This window comes from Rhagoletis zephyria, unplaced genomic scaffold, assembly GCF_001687245.7.
Source record: "Rhagoletis zephyria isolate East Lansing unplaced genomic scaffold, Rhagoletis_zephyria_1.1 Rzeph_scaffold_00257, whole genome shotgun sequence".
Classification (NCBI taxonomy): domain Eukaryota; kingdom Metazoa; phylum Arthropoda; class Insecta; order Diptera; family Tephritidae; genus Rhagoletis; species Rhagoletis zephyria.
In genome coordinates, this window is record NW_016157341.1 from 103,938 (window position 1) to 130,507 (window position 26,570).

Sequence of the window (26,570 nt, forward strand, 5' to 3'; positions counted from 1 at the left end):
AAAGAAGTCTGATGAGGAAATGTGGTGATTTCCGAAATAGCTATCACTTCTACCATTTTTTCAAATTGTTGATGCTTTTCCACAATAAATTTTTCATTTAAAAAATGGCCTCGAGCTCATTATAAAATTGTTGAATATAATTGTTAAATGGCCAAAAAATAACAAAAAACAAATATATTATATATCTATATTTTTTTCCTAAAAAAAAATAGGGAGTGCTCAAAGCGCCCAAAGTTTTTCATGTATTTTATATGGGGGAAAACAACTCGGAACTATTTTTTCATGGTAACTATATTTTATAAGTCCGCCAACACCCCAGAAAATGCAATGGGGGACCAATAAAAAATCTTTCAATATTAAAAAATGGTTAAATAAACAATTGTGTATTGATACTGGCAGTCTCCTGAAGAGAACCACAGTTTTCCTATCGGAAAATATTGATTTTCAAGAATTCCATACCATTTCCACGAAAAGTTCTTTTTTCCCCATGTAAAATTACAGGGAAAACTTTGAGCACCTTGAGCACTCCCTAAATATTTTTTGATTTCAAAATAAAAAAATAGGTGTCTACTTTTTTTCGATATAGAACAATCCTAGGGGGTGAGAGCATACAAATTCCGACTTTACTTTTTTTGACATGCATTTTTGAACCACCGTATTGTACATACATATGTACTCAAGTATGTTTTTTTTTTTGTTATTGTACGTATAGTAAATTAGCAACAATTGTGCGCACAAATGCTGCCACTCGCTTGCACTTGACATCTTGGCTATTACGCTATGAGTTTAACCTATGTACATTCGATGATACTCTGGCTTCAACTTCGCGATGCCGACATCGAAACGGACACGGATATGCCATTTTCAGTGTCGCTGCCAAACTGACTTGTCACTGCTTTGACAGCAATCATAAAGCTCATATTCACACAGTACTCTACCTCATTAATCTTGCTGTTAAATGAATTTTGTACGCATCATTACTTTGTCATCCTGCTGTGTACGCTGGCCGCTTACTTACGGCTATACTCTAGACTCGTTTGAGTTCGCAAAATTTTCCAAAGTAGCTACACTTATGTGGCATATATGTATGGCGGCTTGCCATCCGCTGCTGCTCAAAATCCAATGCGGAACCAATACACCAAGTCCACCAACGACGTTCCACTTCAAAGTTGGTAGTATGTAGTCCCATTGAAGCTGTTTTTCAGTGTTTTTTTTGGTGCCTCGCGGCGACCTGCGCGCGCCTTTGTACAGTGCGCACTTCAAGTAATTTTTGTTTTTTGTATATTACCAAATAACTTCAGCTACTCATATTTGTTTATATTGGCTTGTAATTAAGACAAAATGCCGTTGGCATTTACAAATCGCTTCATAACAGCATGCACCCGTATTTAATTGGCAAACAACCAATATAATCGTATAATAAATATGGCCTTAAACAATTACTTAATCGCTTTGGTTTATAAGTAAAAAATAATACGCTTTTGTGAAGCGATTTTTTCAGTTTTATTTTAATTTAAGTAAATATTTGTCTAAGCGCTTAAGCATGCTTAGTATTTTAAACTCAGGGGAATAAAAATTAAAAGGCAGAAACAGAACATCTGCTCGCAAAGTAAACATTTTAAGTGCTCTACATACAAATGATCGCAGTCTGTTAAAAATTATATATGTATATTTTTTTATGAAATGCCAATAAATCGAAGTAGATGATGAAAATGTAACCATACTGTTAAGTACTATTGCGTTACTCAAAAAAAGCTGCTTGACTCAGAACATTCGAGCCAATTTGTGCGGCAACCACTGCAGAAACAGAGTTATGAATTTGTAGTAAGACTTACAAGGAATTCACTGATTTTTTCGTGGGAAAATAATTCAAAACTGAAAAATTTCTTTCCTTAAAAGTGTGACTGAGGACACGTCCAAGTCAAAATCTAGGTTAGTCTGGATAGCCTCTGAGTGGCCCCCGTTACCACTTCCGAAAGAGCACCTTTTTGGCGTGAGTTTGACGACCTCCTCGTTCCCAGTAATGCCAGTGTACCCCGGCACCCAGTACAGGTGTACGTCCGTATCAGCGTATAATTGAGCCAGAGCTGCGCTGCACTCAGCCACACCTCTTGTGGAAGTGCTGTGCTATTATAGTGCCTTTATCGCCACACGACAATCAATATAGCGATTCGCTCGCTTTTTTATGGCTAAAACTACAACTTTTTTACTAGTTTTGAAATCTAGGGCTTATATTTAATATCCTCTGTCAGCAATTTTCATAAAAGATTGTTTCTAAGGCATACACAGAGCGAAAACCACATAAAAAAGAAAAATAGTAAGACGATGTCTCTATGGCTTTTCTTCAAGAAAAAAAGCCTTCTTATTTTAGTGGGATTATCATCAAAGCAATCTAAAAGAAATGTTTGCGATTTTTATTAGGTTACCAAATTAAAAGCTAAAAATATAAAATTAAAAAAAAAAACAAGTCTGCGATGAACCGTTCTCGAAACCGGGACCTGCTGAGCTACCTATTCGGCTACAGTGGTCGCGTTATCAACACTACTTATTCTATTTAATAATGTGAATTAATTGTCATGGAATTTAAAAGAAATTAAAAAGTTATTTTAAAACTCTGTATGCGCAGAATGCTCCCATTACTAGGGCCTTAACTGAGTTCAATAGAAGCTAAAATTTTTGTAGATTGAATTTTCATTTTCAAAAAATAGCTTTTTAAATTTTTTCAACCTTTTTACAAGCTTTTATTATGTTTCACTTGTGTATATTTGAAAAAGCCGTATTTATGGTCAGATATAGGTTATATTTGGAATGTGTGTATCAGAGCTGTAAAACTGTGAAATCATTTAAAATTTTAATCATGAAATATTTACAAGTAGGATTTCATTCATTTTCCTTTGGTCTGGTAGTGTGGCTTATATTTTTTCAATCTACAATCATTCAAAAAAAAATTTATTTCACACAGTAAGGTAGTAAATACCTGAATGAAAAACTGAGAATGCTGAAGTAAACAGAATTCAATACTGAATTAGCTTCCAGATGAATGAACACTTTGCTATGTGTGCATTCTCTAATTCAGTTCCAATCAAATTCTATACACTAAGAAAAATATGTAAGTTTAGATGATGGAATAATGAGGTGTATGAACTTTAAAACGATATTGACATAGTGTCGCATATCAATGCACAGCGGCCACGCGGGCTAAGCCATGTCCTACGAATGAATGGTTGTGCTTGGACTCCTCCACGCATGAAACGCAGCTTGATTCACATGAACATATTGTACAAATTTATAGTTTTGGTTGTTTAAAAACTGAGTGCAAAATGTTCCAAGACAATTAGTATCTATAATTTTTTTCTTTTAAAGATTGGAAAATCTGCAGAACATGAAATAATCAAGCATAACAACCATCAAATGATAGCAGGTTTTATCATTCAGTCCATGGTTTATCCACATACATATAATGTCCTTTTTTAAAATACATATGTATGTGCCCATTTTCGCGCGGCCACCCATTATGATCAGTTTTTATTTGTAAAGAACGATATTCTCATTTCCCAATACCAGGCGCTCATGCATGTGAAGTAACAAGTTTTCTATTTCTACGTACAAAATTGTTTGTATAAATTTTTAAATTTCCAAAATTATACTTTGTACAGTTCAAAGGCTTCTACAAAAAAAAATGTATTTAAAAGTTCTACAAACAAATTTATACATATAGAAAGCTTGCTACTTCATATGTATGAGCGCCTGGTATTGAGAAATAAAAATATCCCTTTGTACAAATAAAAATTTAGTTCGTTAAATAAAATTGACCGCAAGTTTCCTTCAAAAACATGCAGTTGGTTTTAAACCGCATTGACAGAATATCCAAAGCTGGTACGTACTTCTGGTCTTAGGTAATGCTTTACCAAATTGTAGCATTAGTAGAAAAGTAGAAGTAAAACGACTATTTTCTCCTATAAATATTTTCTTCAAGGCATATTTTTTCAGTGTAGTACTGAATGATCAAAACTGTTTGCATTCAACCAAAATTTACAATCACGATGATTGCGAATACTTTTGTTACATTCGCATTCTATACTGAATGGAACTCTGCCATTCAACAACACATTACGTTTGTTTTTGTTTCAAAATAATTTAAGCCACTCAGGAATGAGGTTTTTTTTATACAGTTAAACAATCAACATTTTGAAACGAGTGCCAAGTGAATGCAGATCCTACTGATTCAATCATTTTACAGCTCTGGTATGTATATTATTAACGTGAAACAGGATAACGGAAAAAATTTACCCGCTAAGTGGCACAATAGTCAAAATATTTAGTAAACCCGTATTTATGGTTCATATTAAGAACTTATACTACTTGTATGGAAAGAAATAACTACAGAAAATTTAGCCGTTAGGTGTTGGGGGCGGGTTTTTTCTTTTTCTTTAATCACTTATAAAAGATTGTCAATGCCATTTCCTTCCGTATAAAATTACGGGAATGATGAGTCACTCGCATGGTGTGTGATTTTTATACGTCATGAAAAGGCTCTGCTTTGTGATTGCTTAAGCTTAAAATATTAGAGAAAATTCCTTCCGGAAAATAAAATGTGTACAGAAAAAAAGCTAATCATTTTCCTCCAAATAAATGGCGCGCAGTAAGGAAATTGAAATTTTTTCGTGGCAAATTCTAATATCTTAAGAACGAGAACAGCTAGCGAAAAAAATTAATAGCGTTTTAAGTCTTTTGAGATCGATAATTCAGAATATATAGTTTCGTTGGATAAACAAACTTCCTTGACCTGTCAAATGACCTTCAAAGAGAGTGGGTTTTAAATTTTTTCCTTTTTTGGTCTGAAAATAGTATGCAGTGAATTTTATAAAAAGTTTTAACCACACATTGTTGCTGCTCTTGCGCCAAGGAATCCATTTCCATGGTCGCAGGCACCGAAAAACGCATTTTATTTGTTTTTAATGATTTCTTAACATGCTATTTTAAGGTAACAAAAATACAAAGCATCAAAATTTTCACTTTTTAAAAAGTTCACTGCATACTGTTTTTAGGTCCAAAAAGGAACAAATTGAAAACCCCTTAACTTTAAAGGTCATTTGAAAGATCAAGGTAAGTGTTTCCAATTCTCCATCTCAAAGCCTTAAAACACTATTGAAATTTATTCGCCAGCTATTCTCCTTAAGTTATTAGAATTTGTTACGAAGAATTTTCAATTTCCACACTGTGCGTATTTCAGCGTATTTCAGCTATTCTAAAACTCAATTTTCATTAATTCTTAGTGTTAAATAATAATAAAATTATATTTCGCAAAAAATAATAAAACATGCGCCCAACGTGGGGCTCGAACCCACGACCCTGAGATTAAGAGTCTCATGCTCTCCCGACTGAGCTAGCCGGGCAGCTGTGATGCGGTGGTTTGGTTTAGCAACGGCATTCTCACAGTTTGCACATGAATCGAAACGAGTTTTTTGAAGTCGTAAACTATTGGTATTATTAAAAATATGTATATTTTTGTTATACACATAATTAAAAATCGGGGTAGATATAGAAAATTCTTAATTTTTTTATCGACGGGTGCTATGCCATGGCCAGAATGCTGAAACGTTTAGCGACTATACAAACACAGGCATATTTGGAAAACTTCCCAGCCAGCAGAGAAATGTAAATTTTGCCGACAATGCTGCAGATACAATTCTCCGTATCCGGAAACGAATAGAAAACGACTACAATTTTCATTCATTTTCGTATACGGAAAACGTTCGAAACGCTCGAAAAGGATGATGTTATATGAAAGCAATAATTGTATTTTATTTACTCAAGCTAATCATTGAAAGCATGCTTGCGTGGTCGACAGTGGCTCAGCGTGCAGAGGAGCGTGTCGCTATTTGTTAGCTTCCAGAAGGTGCGGGTTCGAATTCCGTCAGGCGCTTCCTTTATTGTATTTATTTATTTATTTTTTTGAACCATGAAAAAGTATCTGTGAAGTGCAAAAGGAAAGCGTATTGAACGAAAAGTCGAATCAGACAAATTTCAGAAAAAAAAAAACAAAAAAGTGTCCGTTTCACAAACGATTCTCGGTACTTGTCTGTACATACGTTTATGCCGCACATTTTAGTGGGAAAACGGATCATTAAAGTATCCGGAACTGGAATCGGTAAACGGACAAAAATTCACACTTTATCCATTTTTTTTTCCTTTTTCGGACCGATTTTCGGTTTTTTTGCTGGCAGGGTTAACAAAAAATAGACTACAAACTAATTATATATGTACTCTCATACGTTTTCATGTTTTTCTCGGAATATATGAAGCCTTACCCAGGTGCTTCTCAAATGCTGATGTCGGCAGCTGTAGTTTTAACATCCTCGATAGTATAGTGGTTAGTATCCCCGCCTGTCACGCGGGAGACCGGGGTTCAATTCCCCGTCGGGGAGATGATGCTAAACTTTATTTTTGATTTTATTTATTTATTTTTATTAATATATTTTTATTTATTTATTTTTTTTTATTATTTTATCTTTTATTTATTTGCCTTCTGTATGCTTATCCGGCCAGAATCGCTTACGCGGTTACAGCGCTAATCAAGAGGAAGACAATACTGTGTGCTCATAATTTTTTAACACAATGAAATACTCTGGAATTGTTATTTTTTTTGAACCAGGTAACCTAATAAACAGCGAGTTTTGAATACCTACATCGGTTTTTTTTTCATTTTGCAATAAAAGCCTTGGTACCTTCTTTTATGTAATAGAAAAACAACTCTTAATCAATTTAATCTGTCAACTAGAAAGGGGTTTCCAATATATGTTAAAATGGTATTAAACAAGCTGTATCAACGAAAATCTGTTTTTATCAGGGACATAACAGTTATAAGTTTTATAGCAAAAACGTTGCTCCATAACAGTTATTAGATGAGAAATATTTTTTATTTCGTCGATAAGAGTCATAACCCAACGTTTACTTTTTGCGTTGCCTGATAACTGTTTTGCAGGAGAAATATTTTTTCTGTTGCCGATAAGAGTTATTTCCCAACGTTTGTTTTTTACGTTGCTGGATAAGAGCTATTTTACAACGTTTATTTTTTTACGTTGCTGGATAAGAGCTATTTTACAACGTTTATTTTTTTACGTTGCTGGATAAGAGCTATTTTACAACGTTTATTTTTTTACGTTGCTGGATAAGAGCTATTTTACAACGTTTATTTTTTTACGTTGCTGGATAAGAGCTATTTTACAACGTTTATTTTTTACGTTGTCTGATAAACGATATTGATGGATATTGATGAAGATGGAGATGGAGAAGAAGGTAAAGATGATGAAATAAAAGTGAGAGAGTGAAATAACTATTATCAGATAACGTAAAAATATACGTCGGGCAAAAACTTCTATCAAGCAACGTAAAAAATAAACGTTGGCCAATAACCGTTATCGAGCAACGTATAAGATAAACGTTGGGAAATAACTCTTATCAGCAATGGAAAAAATATTACTCATCTATTAACTGTTATGAAACAACGTTTTCGTTAAATTTCAGAATTCAGGCAACGTTTTCAATTTGTAAATTCGAGATAACAGTTGTTTTTGGTCCCTGGTTTTTATTCGAAAAGCCTACGAATTTCATTATAAATGAAATGCATATAACATAGTGTGAAAGATCGCTACGGCTTCATATAATGGCCCCGACCCGAGTGGAACAATTTTCAATCACTCTGCTGCATAGATACGGCTCAATTTGAGCGATCGCCAGGTTTATGTTGGCTTTACGTCACCAACGTCGTTTTTAAAGAAGTACAGACCAATGAATAGGGTTGCCAGATTTTTTATGCGCAAAATCAGTACATTAGACAAAGCAAAATTATGAATGTAAGTAATAGATAATACTTTAAAACGCCGGAGAACTTGTCTTTAACAATATTTTTGTATATAAATAAAATAAAGTTCATAAAAAATAATAGTGGTATTCATTGTAACATGAGTGTACACATCATTCTATACAAAAGCCAATAAATTATTTTATATTTATGACATTTTTGAATAGCAATAATGAGATCATATGCATCTTCCGTCTAGTCAAACTATATACTTAAGATCCTCTCAGTTCCCCAGATCCTCAGTAAGTATGTTTATTTTAGTCAAATAAATGGTTTTCCATACAAAATCACTTCGTCATGAATTTGCAAACACGTGCTTGTGCTGGAAGTGAGAGAGGAGACAAAAAGTATGTGTGTATAGGTAGTATTTCGGCTTTGAGTAACAGATGGCTTAATATTTATAACCTCATCGCAGCGTATGTATATAAATACATATATATGCATATTGTCTTTTAGTAATCTATGTATGTATGTACATATGAATGCATAATACGCGAAAACTCTTTCGTCATATCAGATCTGTACCGTTCGTTCGATTTTACAAAATGAGGTATCAAAATAAAGGGCTTGGCCTGTGGATGTGCAATAACTTCTTGTTTTTTCAAAAAGAGTTGCCACCTGATAAAAAGAAAATGAATTCAAATTATGTATAAGTTAAATCAAATACTACATTATGAGCATCGATCGAAATGGTTTTGAAGAGGCTTTATTTCTTAATTACATGTAGGAGCGTTGCCACCTGTTTCAAAAGGCAAGTCCGACAGAAAATTAAAATGTATATCCTGATATGGATGTCAGGCGAAAGAGGTTGTGGTTTGAAAATATTTTGCAGAGTTGCCACCTGTTTTAAATTTAGGATTTAATTAAAATGTGCATAAGTTAAATTAAATATTAAAATATGGCGTGAAATGAAGGTGGTAGGATATCTTTAGTTTAAATATTTAGAATATTAAAGAGGGCTGCACCTGTTTAATAAGTTAAAGCAAATATTAAAAATATCGGTATCAAATGAAATGGGTTTGAAAAGGCTTTATTTCTGAACTACTTTTGGAGCGTTGTCACGTATTTAAAAAATCTAATTTAACTTAATTCACCAGGCACATGAAATACGTATCGTCGATGTTTTTGCAAAACCGCCTATCGACCAGTTGTAAAACTGCCTAAATCGCAGTTGTGGCAAAAATGATATTTGGTAACCCTGAACTCCAGGCTTCGAGATTTATGCATAAAAATCATTAAATCGTTATTAAAACAACAGATTTGTATAATAATAGCTAGAGAAAACACAGCCTATCAAGGCAATGCCTTCAAAGAATAAACCGTTTCGCTCTCCTGTAAAATTTGAGTGCCGTAAGATAGGCGGTTTTGTAATTGGGCGATGGGTGGTTTTGCGAAAACATCGCCGATATGTATGTACTCCCTATTTATATTCTCTAACTAAAGCAGATACCACCTTTCAGATAAAAAAAGAATTATCGAAAACGGTTTTTGATGTCGATGAAAATTGCAAGACGTTTTGAAATATGTATGTACATATATTGTGATTTCACAGTCCTGTGTTTATTTAATAAGAACTTTATAAAACTCTTTAACGCTAACAGTAATTATTGTTCTTAGTTTAAGTAAAACTATAAATTTAATATTTTAATGACAAATAAAATAAAACATAAATAAATGTTTGCGTACAAAATATTTGTTGGTGGTGTTTAATTTTTATGTAAAAATTTGGTAAGTATATGAGCTATCGAAAAAGGACCATAGTACAATTATTTGTCCTGATAAAAATCCATATAACAATTATGTAATATACTTTAATCACATCAGGCTTATTAGAAAAATATTACTGCATTCGCCAAATCAATAAATAACTGTAACATGCCGAAAATGGGGTCATGGTTAAGTAAAAAATATCGACTTTTTTCATAATTCAAGATGTAGATGCCAATTATATAAAAAAAGCTTAACTAAAACCCCTTTTTAAATCCTTTCATTTGAAGGTCGTATTGCCGCATTTTATCATGCCCGTGTTTTCGTTGAAAAATTTCTAATTTTTTTATTTTCCACAAAAATTTTTCTCAGTGTATCTACGACCGTCTTTCCAGTTTCAAAAATTGCCAATTACCACCAGGCGCCCATAATAGGGAAGCAGGCGGCACCCGCAAAATTTTGAAATTTTCTATTAAAGTTTTGCTCAGTGTACTGGTCGATCGCCGGTCCGGTTGCGAATTTCCGCCAGACGCCCGCAATCGCAAAGCGGGGAGCTCCCTCAAATTTTTTAAAATTTTGTACTAAAACTTTTCTCCAGGCGCCCCTAATCGTAGAGCAGGCGGCTCCCGCAAAAACTTTTAAATTTTCCACTAAAATATTTTTCAGTGTACTCGACGACCCTCGGTCCGGTTGCTAAAATTCCCGATTTCCACTAGACGCCCATAGTCGCAGAGCAGGTGGCTGCCGCAAAAATTTTTAAATTTTCTATCAACATTTTTCTCAGTGTACTTACTCCACGACCGCCGACCAAATCGCTAAAATTCCCAATTTCCACCAGGCGCCCATAATGGTAGAGCAGCGGCTCCTGCAAAAAATTTTAATTTTCCACAAAAATTTCTCTCAGTGTACTCGGCGGCCGCCGGTCCGGTTGCTAAAATTCCCAATTTCCACCAGGCGCCCATAATCGTAGAGCAGGTGGCTCCCGCAGAAATTTTTTCTCTGCCGGAAGCTAAAATTCATTGCATACTTTTAGGCGCCGGATGTGGAACGTGGCCGCGTGCATTTCAACGTGAATTTGGCAGGAAGTATGCGCTTTTAGGTTAGAATTCACCTATTTTACTACAATTTGAGATATTCCGAATTTTCTTGACTTAAATCATAGAAACATGCTTATGACAGGATTCTAAATAATAAAAAAGACACAACTAAAGACATTTTTCATAATGAAATACATATTTTATTTATTGTTTCTGTTTACCCTAAGATTATTATACCATATATAAGATTAATATATGCAACGCAATAAAAATATAGTTCATACTTCGCAAAAAAACAAAAACTAAATCTCTAAACTTTGTGCAAAAGTCAGGAAAATTCAATAAATTTGCAACTTTTTATGATTTTAAGTATGGTGTAGGACGAACTATGTTTTTATAAAAAAATTTCGAAAATAAATTAGAATAAAAAACTTTGCAGATACTGCGAACTGCATGTACATATGTGTGTAGTATTTATGTTTAATATGTAAAGTTTACAGNTACGTTCCAAAAATTTGCACCTTCTCTATCTATCTAAGTTCTCTGATACTGCGAACTGCATGTACATATGTGTGTAGTATTTATGTTTAATATGTAAAGTTTACAAATAAATATGTAGTATTTTAGTTACTTAACTTCGTGGTCATGGCAAGGTTAATACGCATTCCAATTCATTTTCTGAGTATCGAAACTTCCTGTACGTAAACAACAAAAAGCCAAAAGTCGATGTTGTAAACAGAAAATTCTGCTTAAATATTTTTAAGTGATAAAAATACTTTTGTGATTACTAATGACAATTTCGATAAAAATCAATAACTTGTTTCGCGTCATCGGCATATGCGTAAAACTAGAGTCAGTCACGCCGCTTTTGATTGAGACGCCGAGCAACGATACATTGAACGCTTGATTGGGCTTGATTATTTGTTGTTTTTTTTTTTTTAATTTTATTAACTATTCATTTATTATTTACTTACACTTCACGTTAAGCGTGTATTGTTGTTGTATATACATTAGGGTGCATCACTTTCCATACAAAAAAATAAAATAAAAAATAAAATGGTACTGCTCTCCCATCGAAATTATAAAATATATTATATTCTAAGACCTCCCGCAAAATATTTCGGAAAAATATGTGGATTTACGTGAGATGGACCGATTTGAAAATACCTTCAAAAATCGAGGCTTTTTATAAATAAAATTAGTTTTTAAAAATATTTTTTTTTGCCAAAAAACGCCTCCGATGCTAGTAAAGTTTCGGCTTAAAGGTTCTGCATAAAAATGTTTAAAAATTATGTCAACGAAACCAAAAACATATGTTTTTTGGAGGTACGTATTTTCAAATCAACCAAGCTCACGTAAATCTTAATATTTTGGCGGAGGTCTTAAAATAGCATACATTTTATAACACCGGCGAAAAAGCTGAAACGTTTTTTGGTGAGGCTCCCTAATATATATATCACATACATATATCTTTCACGTCAACTTTACCATATGAATTGACGCATTAGCGATGCAAAGTGCAAAATAAAACGCATTTTGAACGAGGCGATGTGATGCGGTTCACCGTCGGCCGTCCATAGTGAACGATCCGAAGGTGTGGAAAATATATATACATAAATTGTATGCAATGAATAAATACTATTTACAACGCGCATTGGTAGCAATAAAAAAATTAAAGATTTTAATTAATGCAAACAGCTAGTGCAATTGTAAACTATACGCCTGCCAGTATAGCAAGTAGACGCATAAGGTGCTATATAGTTAGTACCTACATATGTATGTATGTAAATATATACTACGCCCTGCGTTGCTAACGGGTTGAAGTCTACATTTGAAGCTGTTACAGGGCAAATTACGGTTTCCGTCGAGTTTAACTGTCATACAGATGTAGTGTGTGTGTGTGTGTGTTAATGTTAAGATAACGTTACTTGCTGCATTTAAATCCTTTCGCTAAAGATGTAACAGAATAAAATTGAATTGTAAATAGAAATTGAAATCCGCTAAAAGATATTGAAGAGGTAATTTTAAAATTATATGCATAGGGTGAGGACCTTCTTGCTTATTGAAAAATACAATTACTGAAAACGAAGGTCCTCAAAATCTCTTTGCCAAAAGTGGACGGGATTACCTTGAATCTTTCACTCGAGACGAAAATACATACATATGTACTTAGATATTATCCTTAACACACCTGATTGACCGTATGTGTACACCGCAAGCACTCTTATTGACCTCAATGTAGGCTGGTGGAAAGCAATGGATAAAAGTAGCAAAAAGGAAATAATCGAAAGGGTTAAAGGCCAAAAGTCTTCATAAATAGTGATGCCGCAAAAGTTGCTCTTAAGTTAAGATAATCAATAAATGTGTCAGCAAGTCTGTTATGAACGCGCAGTGTTCNAAAGGCCAAAAGTCTTCATAAATAGTGATGCCGCAAAAGTTGCTCTTAAGATAATCAATAAATGTGTCAGCAAGTCTATTATGAACGCGCAGTGATGTTGAGTGAAAATATTTGGCCATAACAGAACCAAAGCTGACTTAGATACCGCTACAGATGATATTGCGTCATTCTGTAACTTTCGCTTCAAGATACTTATACGATTTCCCACTTGGGAAGAATGAGAGGCTAGTTTGCCGACGAGAAACCATGGTGTTACCTTTTACTTCGATTGACAACACGATGTCGAATTTCAGAGTCCTTATCGAGCTCGAAGACTGACACAGATGTATTGATGATGGAAAGTCTCTTATTAATTCCTATAAGCTGGTGGACTATTATAGCATTTTGCAGGCAGAAGCTTTAAATAAGTATAAAAAATGGTGGAATTAGCACTAACCGAGTAAATAAACGAGATTAACAGTCAGGCTACGATAAATGCACCAACATCGCACATCGCTTCCCCAAGAAGTGTGACAGAATGCAGCGCAGCTATGGCTGAATTATATGCTGATACGGAGGCACACCTGTATTGGGTTGCAGAGTATACTAGAAAAGGGGAGGTCGACAAGCTCGCAAAAGAACGACGTTCTTACGGCAATGGAGTTAATAGAAGATGCGCCGATTGTGTTTGGGAGCGTCCTTTCTTTTGTTGTCCACCAATGGGTGCCGAGTCAAAGGATATTTTTACCGGAGCCTTGTCATCCATACGTAAATACAACATGCACAGGCCAACACAATCGCCGATTTCCCTAAAAGCGGTTGATCCGGGGCACAGCTGTAGGCATAGCAGTTGTAAATCAAAACACATCAATACATACATATGTGCATTAGGGCGGGTAAATTTTTGACTATGTGCCTATAACATAGGAGGATTCTATGTGTAAGTCTAAGCAAATTTGTCGAAGAAATCATGTCAAGTTGGGAAAATAGGTTTCGAATAAAATTTAAAAATGTTTAGTGTTGCGCCCTTTGGTAGAAGTTTTAAGAAAAAGATGAGTGCAGAAATAGATTCCTCATACCAAAAAACCCCTTATACCGTGTTTTTTTTACAAAATTTAAGCACTTCTTTACGGTGCTACAACAAAATGTTAAGAAACTTATTTTCGCAATTTGGCAAACTCCAAATTGATTTTAGACCCATAGTTTCTTCAGCAAATTTACTTAGAATTACACGTAGATCGATTATTTGTCCTTTCAGCATTACAAAAAAAAAAAGTGTTTTCTAATAGCGGTCGCCACTAGCTATGAATAAGCTTCGAACATAAAACTATTAGCTGTTCGGAGGTGATGTTAAACTGTAGGTCTCGGCATTAATGTGACAAAATGAAAACGCAAATCAGCCAGTGAAGGGCATTAGCATTAGAGGAACACTGAGCATAAAATATTTATTTAATTTTTTAGTTGCTTCCCTTTATTTACCAAACCTAATGATTTTGATTCTTAGATTTTTTCAAAGCTATCTGTCAAGTGTCTAGCCTCTAATTACTTTCATTTTTTTACAGCTGCGACTACTTTAGTTATGTTACATGACTTTTAAGACACCACATACCTGGTTATGCATATATGAAATTCTTCTGCTCTGCTTATAAACATCCGAACCTCGAATATTCGCTTATCCGTCACTCTCTCGGCATGGGGCCGCATCCAACTGAGCAACTGAGCATCTCAATATTTTAGTAGTGGTTTAGTGCTTTCATTTAAATGCTTTATTTGGTTAAGTTTATTATGGGATTTTTTTTTTTTATTGCTGTTGATTGCCGTCTTTCGCGCTCAAAATCAGTACATGTTATTTATTTTAGTCGGATGTTTTTTTTTTTCTTTTTCGCACTCTCGCACTCCCTCGTTGTTTATGCTTGTTTGTTGGGGCCGCCATAGTGCAGTACATCTTTGCTCGTCGTATTTTGTATTTTTTCGAATTATGTTTTCCTCCATCTCACGAAATGCCTGGTTGACTCTGCTGGCTGTCTGGCTGGCTGGCTGGTTGATGAGCCTTTGTCGGCTGCTGCTTCTCATTTGAGAAACACCGAAAAAAAAACTTATTAACAATTGTTGGTAGCAGGTTGTTTTCAGTATTTTATTAACCTTCGTACAGGCAACAGCAACGGAACGACAACGGCATCGGGCTAGTTAGTTCGTTTTTAAAGCAACAACCCATGCCAATCAAAACGGCAAACATTTAAAGCCGCATAGCACAGTAGCAAAAGTCGGCGCGGTAAAGGCAAGCCACCAACTACGACAATACTTGGCTAATAAAAAATTGAAAAAAAAAAAAATAAATAAAAAAGTACACAAAAGAAAAAGTTAAGCAAGTTTACCCAGCACAAGCGATCGCGTAAAGCTATTGCAAATGTTTACATATATGTGTATAGTATACATTTAAATTTAACTAATAAAAGTTTATAATTTTTATTACACTGCACCTTTAAAATACGAGTATTTTATTTGCGCTTTGAAAAGTGTTGAGTGTTAAAAAAATAAATTCGAATAAAAAAATCTCATAAACTTTAAAACATGTTACCGATACATCGACGCCACCAAGAACTGCTGCTGGACGCATTGCCACTCGAACGCACCGGCATTGATTTAGGGGAATTTAATAACAACATTAAAGACTATAACGGCTTTCATGCGTACAATGGCGAAACTGTGCTGGAACAGCTGTCGCTGCAAGAAAAAATCACAGCAGATTGCAGAACATTAAGGTTATACCGCCTACCGAAACAAAAAAATAAATACATTTAAAAATAACCATAAGCAAAATTAATATAAATATTTATGCTTTAAAAGTGTAGACAAAAAACCGAAAGGAAAACGCATATATTTATTAGGGTGATCCTTAAAAAATATCAACATCACAGAGCGCATCTATATTTTGTCTTACGTAGGAAATAAAAACGTCCACGAAAATTTTCAAAAAGTTTTTTTTTATAGCAAAATTTTGACTTTGACCAACTATGACGCAGGGAGTTTATGATTTCAACAATATGTCAAATTTAGCAGATTAAAAATACAATTTTGTTTAAACCCTGGCAGGGACCCCTGAATTTTTAATTTTTGTGGATGACTATTTTTTACGTAGAAAAAAAATAAGGGAGTGTCCCATACAAAATTTAGATGTTTATATCTTAAGGACCACACTAATATACATACATACATACATATGTACATACTTGCAAGAATGCTCGCTAAATTCGTCTATAAGTTGTGATTCTACAAAAAAATGTCAAAAAATATAAAAAAATGTATTGAAAAGATTTCGGTGCCAGGCGCCAGCTACATTTAACAATTTTAAGGTGATCAACTAAAAAATCTGGTTTGGTTTCTTACGTGTTCGTACTACTATATTTGTATGAATGCACGTATGTAGAAGCGTTCGTATATATGTAATTAAATATGCATACACATTTGAAACGTTTGCTTGGTACTTTTAGGCGGTAATCAGAAATTATTATAATTCAAAAAATTCTTTCCCATTTGATGCTAAAGTGGGATTTGTTTTCACTTTTTAAAGTAAAAAACAAAATAGTCCTGACAGCAAGTTAAAAGTTTTCGTAATTTTGTGAAACCATGGGCGGTCCCATAATTCTGTGCATAAAATTAAAAAAATCCTTAAATCTAAACTGAAGTGATACGAAAACTTCAAAATGGTATTTAAAATGGCTTCGAGTTTTTCGAGTTTATAGTACTTATCAATTTTCCTCATATCCTTAGATCTTCTTCCACTTTTCCGCGACTGTCATGAAAGAGAGCTAATCATAAAATCCATTACCGTTCGGAGGCGCCGTAAAGCTGTAGGTTCGTCCATTTGTGTAACAAAGCCTTCCATCGTTGTTCCACGTATTTATGTATGAAAGAACACGCTTGCTGAGACGTTTGTTGTAATTTGGATGTGCTTTTCAATTGCCTACTGATAATGATAGTGGTGCCGCGTTGATAAACTCCCCGTTTCATTTTTGTTCAATAAAAACCATCATGATTCGAAAAATTATCTGGAATTATATGTACAATAAAATACTTTTTTTTTTTTAAATTAGTCAATGTTATTACGTGGAGCTGAAGGTTATCGTTTAATGGTTTTTACATAATTTATTAGATATACGTACATACATATCTGGATAATATTAAATATTATTCCTTTTTTTACTTACAGGCGCACCAGAAGTTTAAATGCTCCATCGCCATTTCAACAATTTGGACCATGTGGACGAATAATGAAAAATCAAGCAATGGTTATGTAAGTGTTTAATACAAATCATATAGCTATTTAAAAAAAAAAAACTGATAAACATGTAATAATAATAATGTCCTCGGCATCAATGCAAAAGAGTTTAATTGACAATTTTAAATTTTCCAAAAGTTTTTTAATTTATATTAAAAATGTTGGCAAGCTGTTGTTGCCAATAAATTTCGAATTTTGTAAAATATGACTTATGCCGGATTTCTATTGGACATTTAGTGTCATAAATTTTATTGGCAAAGTTTAGCATCAGAGAGATTTTTAGAATAAGTCATTAAGCCATTTTTAATGGCATACCTTTTTTGTCAATTTGATCACTCCCATGCCTAGTTGAAACTTGGCGTTACAAGTTTATTTTGAGAGTGTACTAATGTCGGATTTCCACTAGGCATCAAATTACACAAATTTTAATGACCAATTTGGGCATTAAAAAATACCTGTGTCATTATGTTAATAAAAATTGTCGCTAAATTCATTTCCATATGGTATTTTTTAAACAGCACAAATTTTTCGTCATTTCATTGCTTGGTGGAAATTCGGCATAATGGTATGGGTATTTTGCATTGATTAAGAATAATAAAAAATTAAAAATATATACCCATGCAATCACATATATTTAAATAAAAGGAGATATACATACAAATAAAATGAAAATCAGTAAATCAAAGAAACGAGTTCCAAAATAATCAAATCAAAAGAAAACGTAAATTACATTACGAAAGATAAAATATAAATGTTAAAAAAATATTAAATATAAAAATGCACATATGTATTATGTATAAAAAATAACAATATATCGATGGCTGAGTGGAAGATCGACCTATCTCGGCAGCCAGTTCGAAAACGCTCTATCTCAAAAAACTTTTCAAGAACGCCCTATTTCAGAATTTAATTGAAAAACACCCTATCTCAAAATTCGGTTCAAAAACGCCCTATCCCACTTCAATATGTATTGAAAATATGCTGATATAGGGCGGTTTTGAAACGAATTCTGAAATAGGGCGTTCTTGAAAAGTTTTTTGAGATAGAGCGTTTTCGAACTGGCTGCCGAGATAGGTCGATCTTCCAATCAGCCATCGATATGTATGTACATATAAAAATATGTGAAAATAAAAATATATAAAAAATGAATATATATAACAAATTAATATATATAAGAAATTAATATATAAAAGAAATTAATATATATAAGAAATTAATATATGTAAAAATTTAAAATATATAAAAAATAAATAAAAATAAAAATAAAATCAAATAAAATAAAAAGTACAAAAAATGAAAACAAATAAAATATTAAAACAATACGAAAGAATTATAAATAAAATTTATATAAAATGAAAATATATATATATAAAAAAAAAAAAAAAAATTAAAAAATATAAAATAAAACAAAAAAAAAGTAAAAATGTTAATCAAAACTAAAAGAAAATAAAAGTAAACAATGAATTTTATAAAAAAAATTAAAAAAAACCTATAAGTAGATAAAATATTAAAAAAATATGAAAAAATAAAACAAACTAAAATAATAAAAAAATAAAATAAGTACACATCAGAAATAAAATAAATTAAAAATAAAATAGATAAAAAATTATAAATTTTTTGAGTTTAAATTAAAAATTAATTAATAAGATAAGAAACTAACATAAAAATCGAGCATAAAGTGAAACTAAAAACAAAACATTCCTTAAAAAATAAACAATAAATAAAAAAGCTAAATAAAAAAAAAGTAAAAAGGGACAAACAAAAATAAAATTAAAAAAAATAAACAATGACAATAAAAATTATAGTGAACTAAAAGTTAATAAAAAAATATACTAGAAATTAATTTTTTCAGAACAAAATTTGCGTTTAAAGGGCATATAAATTGTATGACCTACATGAGAAAACGGCCCTAACAGAAGAATGAATAAAACAATAAAAAAATAATTGAGATTAAATTTAATAATAAATAAGGTAAAAAACTAATATAAAAAACTTAGCATGAAGTGAAACTAAAAACAAAAGATTACTTTAAAAATAAACAATTACAACAAAAAATGCTAAATAAAAAGTTAGTACTTAATCGGCTTTCAGACACGTCAAGTCTTGCTTTCAAGTCTGCTTGGTTCGCAGGTGATGGAGGTAAGAAGAGAGGGGAAGAGTACACTCGTCTCACCTCCTTCGCCTACGAACGAGTAGACTTAAAAGCAAGAATTGACGTCTCTGAAAGCCGACTAATGCTATAATTTTTTAGTAACGCAAAAAAATAACGCCCTCTTCCTCCCATCTCTCCTTTCAGGCAAATTCAGGATCCTGCCAGTCAGCGTCTGACCTGGTACAAACCACCGCTCACCGTGCTCGTCATAAAGAAAGTGCGTGATTCGACGGTGTTGGCGCCCTTTGTGCAGCTAGTTGAATGGCTGGTACAGGAGAAGCACATGGTCGTTTGGGTCGAGTCGGCGGTGCTCGATGACCCGCTACTATTAGAAGATAAGAAATTTCAAAATATCAAAGAGAAATTGGTGACATTCAAGTAAGTCTTTGAAACAATTTTACTCACAGTGCAATGTAATTAACTTAGTGTCCGTTTTTTTTTTTTTATACGCCCACACACAGAGATGGCCGTGATGATTTAACCGATCGTATTGATTTCATAGTCTGTTTAGGCGGCGATGGCACACTGCTGTATGCCTCTTTGCTCTTCCAGCAATCAGTGCCGCCAGTAATGGCATTCCATTTGGGTTCGCTCGGTTTTCTAACACCATTCCAATTTGATAACTTTCAAGAGCAAGTGACAAATGTGCTCGAAGGACATGCTGCGCTAACATTGCGCAGTCGCTTGCGTTGCGTCATCTATCGCAAGAGTGATCGTCGCAAGGAGTCGGAGAGTTTACAACAAAATCAAAGAAAAAATCCGTATAATCATCAAACAGAAAAACATTGTACTGCACTGGAGGATAATCAAGTATCAAGCAGTGCTAGTGGTGGCACAGGCAAAGCGACCAGTCGTGCATCAACAAATATATTGGTGAGTGGGTGAATTTTAGCGCGTCCCCTGAATTTTGTAAAAAAAAAATTGTGTTGGATACTGATTGTCTTGCAGGTGCTCAACGAAGTCGTCATCGATCGTGGCCCCTCACCGTACCTGAGCAATATCGATCTCTTCTTGGATGGCAAATACATAACATCCGTGCAGGGTGATGGCTTAATTGTGTCCACGCCCACCGGCAGCACAGCGTATGCCGTCGCTGCTGGCGCCTCGATGATACATCCCTCCGTGCCGGCCATAATGGTAACACCCATTTGTCCACATTCATTGAGCTTCCGCCCGATTGTGGTGCCCGCCGGCGTGGAGTTAAAGGTAAATATGAGTTTTTTTTTTTTTTAAAGATACAACTTTAAGTAACGCTGTTATTCGCTTTTCACATGTCTACAGATCTCCATCTCACCGGACAGCCGCAATACATCGTGGGTCTCGTTTGACGGTCGCAATCGTCAGGAGCTGCTGCACGGCGACTGTCTACGTGTGACCACCTCAATTTACCCCGTACCCAGTATATGCGCACAGGATCAAATTTCCGATTGGTTCGATTCGCTGGCGGAGTGTCTGCACTGGAATGTGCGCAAGAAGCAGAAATGTTTGGATGAGTTGTGCGATTTAACCGCATCCGGTTCGGAGGATACACTCGATGATCTGGATCGCGTTAATGACTCCATATTAGATAGTTAGATGCATGCAAGCTTGCAGTGATTGGGTGGCGTTTACATTTTCTGAGGAGCTGCTGTGTAGAAACAAATGGAGTTGAAGAATGTTTGAGAATGAATTGAATTTGAAAAGCGCAGCGCCGTCAAAACGATGCCTGCATGCTACGTGTAAGCGCATATTTATGAAAGATAGTAGTGTGGTTTGGGAAAGATCGTGGAAAGCGCGCAAATTTTGTTTCATTTGTGCATTTTAGCTTTAGCGATATTGTGTTAGTGAATAAAGGATTGTGAGCAGAAGAATTTTAAGAAATTGTAACAAATAATGAATCGATTTGTTGGCAATTAGTATATAGCGTAAATTTGTTATACATATACTGCAAAGAAAAATTACAATAAATAAAGTAAAGTGAAATGTGATGTGATGTGGCATGAAGCAAATAAAACAATGGAGGTATTTGATATACGTGCACCTGCTGCGACTTTTGTTTTGTAATAGAAAATGCGCTATTAGAAATTCTAAATTTTTGCACATGTAAGCAAGCAAACAATTTAATATCGTTGTTGTATAATATTGATATTGGAAAAATTACTAATACACAAGCATACAATGTGGTAAACCAAATCATAATTAATTCAATCATTGATGTTGATATATGTATATACATATTTGTTGACTGATTCGCATGCCAGATGATTTGTGCGCGTATGTTTCTTTGTTTGCAGCTGGAGAGCCATGACTAGCTAACACTTTTTTCTAGTTATAAATATGTCCATCGATATCCATATTTCCTACGCACTTGGAATGGAAAACTTAAAGCTCAAATCGTTTTGTGTTAATATTAAATTAGTGCAGTATGTATGAACTAATTATAATAATTATTAGCAATATGCAAGAAAAATGCTGACACCTTATAAATTTTAGTGGGAAAAATTCGCACTTTGCACGCGCTTATTATGGACTAATTGCACTATGTAGCCTTAAATTATTGTATAAATTTGGAGATTTGGCTTTTAAGTATCTGAAAAATTATAAATTGGAGATTATTGCAGCGATTGTTTAAAAATACAAGTAATTTTAATATTACGTTTCACTAGAATTAGGGACGGTTTATATTTACAATTAAATATTTGAAGTTTTACATAAACTATTGGCTTGTGTTAATTTCTGCTTTGAATGTAAGAATGACCTTTTCAAAGGAATAGCATTGAGATTGCACCGGTAGGGGAGCGTGGTGGGTTGAAAATGTAGTACATAAAGTACATATTCTCAAAACTAGCTGCCAAATATAGTAAACCTTCATTTTTGGTTTTTCTCTTTGAAGTAAGTTTTTTTAAGGACTTGTAAATTTCATGGTTATGAATAATTAAAAAAAAACTTTTTTTTTTTAATTTAGTACAATGTAGAATAATAATATGGGTGTCGAATCAAAGAGAAAAATCTGTAGATTTAAATAAAAAGAAATGTTTTGGTTCACAAGGACGAATTGGTATTGAAATCTTACTTTTATTTAAGTTGCAATGCCTATATTTCACCAAAAAATTTAATTTTGTTTATTTCTAAAGCATTTATTTCGTTTGGCACCCACATTGTTATTCTGCATTGCACTAAATTTTTTAACAAATCATATCCATCGTACAGTTTTATAAGTAACGTAACTCTTCTTTTTAACGTTTTTCTGACAGGCTGTAGGTGTGTTTTTGGTTAGAGTATTGGTGTTTTATTTGCAATAAAAAAGGAATAAATTGTAATAGAAAATGAAGAAATTGTAATAGAAATGGAAGAAATTGTAAAAGATAACAAATGCCAGTTTTAGGCATTTTTTGGCAATCAGCTGATAGTGTTTTTACTTAGGAACTGTACGATGATCGTATCTTTGAAATTTTAAAGCTTTAAAAAACCGTGCCGTCAGAAAGAAAAACTAAAAACGCAGTTTTATAAAATTTGGCCCCTTGTGTGTATAAAACTGTCTTGTCACAAACTAACCAACAAACTGCCAACTAATTATTTCATAAATTATTGTAAATTCGAAATTTTTATGTGAAATGATAAAAAATGTTTTCACTTCATCTTTTAACGTCAGGAGCATCGTACAGTTTCCTAAGTAAAAACACTACTAGAATGAAGAACAAACATTCCTTAAAATTTGAAAAGTAAAAATTACACTACTAAAAATTTTAAAATGTTCTTAAAACTTGCAAAAAAAATTTGGAAAAGAAGTATCACTGTTGTTTGTTTTTAGGAGTAGGGTGGGAGTGTCGTTGATAAAATTAGAGTGCGAGAAAGTTTTTCTTACAAAACCTTTCATCATTGAATCATGGGATTGAAAACCTGCTTTTGGAATGTTCGCTTAGCTGAGCAGCACAAACGCTGATTATTGGGCTGGCAAAGGATGGATCGAAGCTTCTCAAATCAAACAGAATTTGCAAGAAAGAAAGTCGCAGCAATTTTTATTTTTTTATCCCTTTTTTTATCTCTTGAATTTTGTTCATCTTTTTTATTTTATTTTATAGTATGTTTCCACTAACTCCAAATTGTGCAATACAGATACTATTATCGATTTCAGCTGAAACTGCGATACGAATTTATTTTATTTATATGATGTTTATAATACAAATCATAATTTAACCGTTGGAATTGCATTTTTTCGATCGAATTTAACAGTTGCTTTGTGAATTGTATTTTTATTTTTGATTTTTATTTTTACGATCTTACTATAACCGTTATTTTCATATTTAATTTTTGAGATCATAAAAGATTTAAAACGGTCAAAAAATGCAGTCAGTTTCCATTATAACGGTTAAAAATAATCGAAACAAAAAGAAAAAATTTAAATCACGACAGCAAAAATAAAAATGAAAATTTCACGATTATTTAATATGACAGAAAAAAATAAGGAAAAACGATTGTGAATAAAAATCTTGGGGTTTAATGGTTAATTTCGATCCCTACTGAAAATATTTTAGTTTAATTTTTAATATGAAAATTATTAATGAAAGTTGCTCATAATAAAAATAACAGCCCCATTAAAAAATATCTAACATGGATTTGAAATGCTTTTCTGGATTACATTTACAAAAAAGTTGTATATTTATAGAGCAATTCTCCCAAGTTTAAATGTAAAAGGATTGATTTTTTTGTAATTATTATTAAATATATTGCATATCTAATTACAATAATAAATATTTTTCACTTTTTAAAATGCTCAAGAGAAAGGTAACAAAATTTTAAGTAACAATTGTATTGAACTTTAGCCCATTTTTGTGGAAAAATTCTTTTGGAGTAACAACAAACAATGATAAATACGAAAAAGCAACAACAGTTTACAGGGAGCGAACGTATGCAGCTCAGTGGGTAGAATGCTGTCTTTGACGACGGAGTGTTGAAATAGATACCTGTGGGCTCTGTGAAGAACTTTAAACTTCAGTGGCCAATTGTTGTCGTTTTTCCATTTTTTTTATTCAAATGACTTCAAGCTCAATGTAATTATTGTTGATTGAAAAGTAAAAAAACGTTATCTTTCTTTCTTTTTTCTTAAACAAATCAAGGTACTTTTTTATTTTATACTCGTAATATTCACCGTCCCAAACCAAAATTCATGCACCAAATTTAAAAAAAATTAATTTGTAAATATTTCGTACTTTTGATTAGAATCAATTTTGGGCCCAGAGCGAAGCGCAATGAGCGGGCAAAGTGCCAAGCAATTTCGTCAGTAAATTTAAAGAGTCTTTGTTTAGTTTTTAGGCTTTAATATTTGTATGTATATACAAATTTGCATACTCTAAATTATACACATGTATGTACATATGTATATGTTGTATATATGGGCATGTAAAAAAGGTCGACCATTTTCTTTGCGACTCTGAAAAAACACAGCCACTGAACTTGTAGTAATGTTACTTTTAATGTACCTTTTTATTATGAATAACAAAATAGTAAAATAAATATCTATATAAATTTAATTACATATAAACATACATGTATGTACATATTCATAGTATATAGATAAATAAATAAATGTAGAGTCCTAGCCACCAAAAAAAAACGTAATCAACATTGTTTTCAAATTTTAATTTTTGATGCAGAAAAGCATCTTGATGACCTGAGCATTTCTGTTTTAAAAAAAAATTGCCAACGTTATTTTCGAGGTTAGTCGATATTTACCTGAATATTTACGTACATATGCAAGCGTTTGTTGGTACACATATGCACATATTCAAACTTAGTAAGAAGATAACTGGTTGAATTACTGAACATATTATGTAACTTCATTAGCAATGCAAACATGTGTATGTGTAATTTTTACACTAGTTTATGAAGGCATGCAAAGATAAATGTTAACTAAGTAATTTAATTTGTATTTTATGTGTGAGTAACTTCACTTAGTTTCTTATATTCTATTATTTCTCTCTTGGTTTTCATTTTCTATTTTTTGTGGAACTCGGCACTGCACATTACTCTGCCTACGTACATATGTCTGTATGTACATACATATGTAAACATTTATGCACTAATGTCTCTCTATCGTTTACTTACTCTTGTGTACGTTATGCTTTATATTTTAAACAGCGTGTTTACATATTTTTTATATGCTGATAATAAAGTAAAACAAAAACATCTATTGAAATATCCAAAATAAAATCTGGTTTTCGGCTACAGAGTAAGTATGAATTCATAATTTCCTAGGTTCAAACAATGTAAATCACTTCTCATAGGAAAATGTGTTGGTTATGGGTAAAAAGATGCAAAATGAAAATCATAATTTTCTCACTACTTAAGTGGGTATATGCTTTAAAATTTTTAGATAAGTTTTACATAGGTTTGATGCTAACATTACATTGTAAAAAATTACAAAAATTTATTTCCGAAAAATTTTTTAAAAGAAAAACTTTGATGAAGTCTGCCAACTTGATCTCATATAAAAGTAGAAGGCCTAAGCTAACTCTGCATATAAATTTCATGTTGAAAATACTAAACGCCATCAAGCTATGACCCTTTAAAAGTGCGGGTCATAGGTATTGTTCCAGTTTCAAATCATTTGAATTTTTACATACATACATACTTAACCTCTAATAATTGCATATAAGACTAGAAGCGTTTAGCATTTTAACGCTATACATATGTTTCATGAAAATATTTGCTTTACTTTTGAAGTTATGGTCCTTTGAGAGGCATCATGCGGCCTTTTTCTCGTTTTTCCTATTTGTACAGTTATGTGTTTGTCTGAGCTGAGTGAGCACTCGGTCGATTTACAGCTACACGTTGCTAACAGCTCAGGTGTATGTTTTTAACAGCAGTGTTTACGGCTAAATGTTGCTAGCAATACGTACACATGCTGCTAACAACTGAGCCGGAAGTTGCAAACAGCGATGTTCTCAGCCAGATGTTGCTAGCAGTAAGGTCACATGTTACTAAACAGCATGCCTGTTTGTTGGTGGACATCAACATGGGATTGGTCAGATAAAAATAAAAGAACGTTAAAGTTAAGGTAAGTTACCAGCGTAAAGTTAACAAAAGTGGCATCTAACGAAAGGTATTGGAAGAAACTTTTATTTAAACATAGTTTCGAAGAATGTCGTCATACAGAATTTTTGTAAAAAATTGAT

General features: G+C 33.0%; 1 protein-coding gene and 2 non-coding genes across 14 annotated transcripts in view; 2 read left to right on the plus strand and 1 right to left on the minus strand.

Moving 5' to 3' along the window:
- The window catches only part of Nadk1b (NAD kinase 1b), a 65,965-nt gene extending 44,538 nt beyond the window's left edge, over positions 1-21,427 (plus strand). For 8 of the 12 annotated variants that reach the window (XM_017609797.1, XM_017609796.1, XM_017609799.1 and 5 more), the window contains 5 exons: positions 17,196-17,279; positions 19,561-19,794; positions 19,878-20,289; positions 20,365-20,622; positions 20,698-21,427. In XM_017609797.1, the coding sequence (XP_017465286.1) occupies positions 17,196-17,279; positions 19,561-19,794; positions 19,878-20,289; positions 20,365-20,622; positions 20,698-20,991 (1,282 nt within the window). In that variant the 3' untranslated portion in view covers positions 20,992-21,427. Of the gene's footprint in view, positions 1-15,029; positions 15,748-17,195; positions 17,280-19,560; positions 19,795-19,877; positions 20,290-20,364; positions 20,623-20,697 lie in introns of those variants that run through there. The other 4 variants (XM_017609794.1, XM_017609793.1, XM_017609795.1 and 1 more) reach the window with 2 other exon arrangements.
- Positions 5,324-5,396, minus strand: TRNAK-CUU (transfer RNA lysine (anticodon CUU)). The gene has a single exon. It is a non-coding gene; the product is annotated as a tRNA-Lys (tRNA).
- On the plus strand, positions 6,357-6,428 carry TRNAD-GUC (transfer RNA aspartic acid (anticodon GUC)). Its single transcript has one exon. It is a non-coding gene; the product is annotated as a tRNA-Asp (tRNA).
- Positions 21,428-26,570: the final 5,143 nt, after the last annotated feature.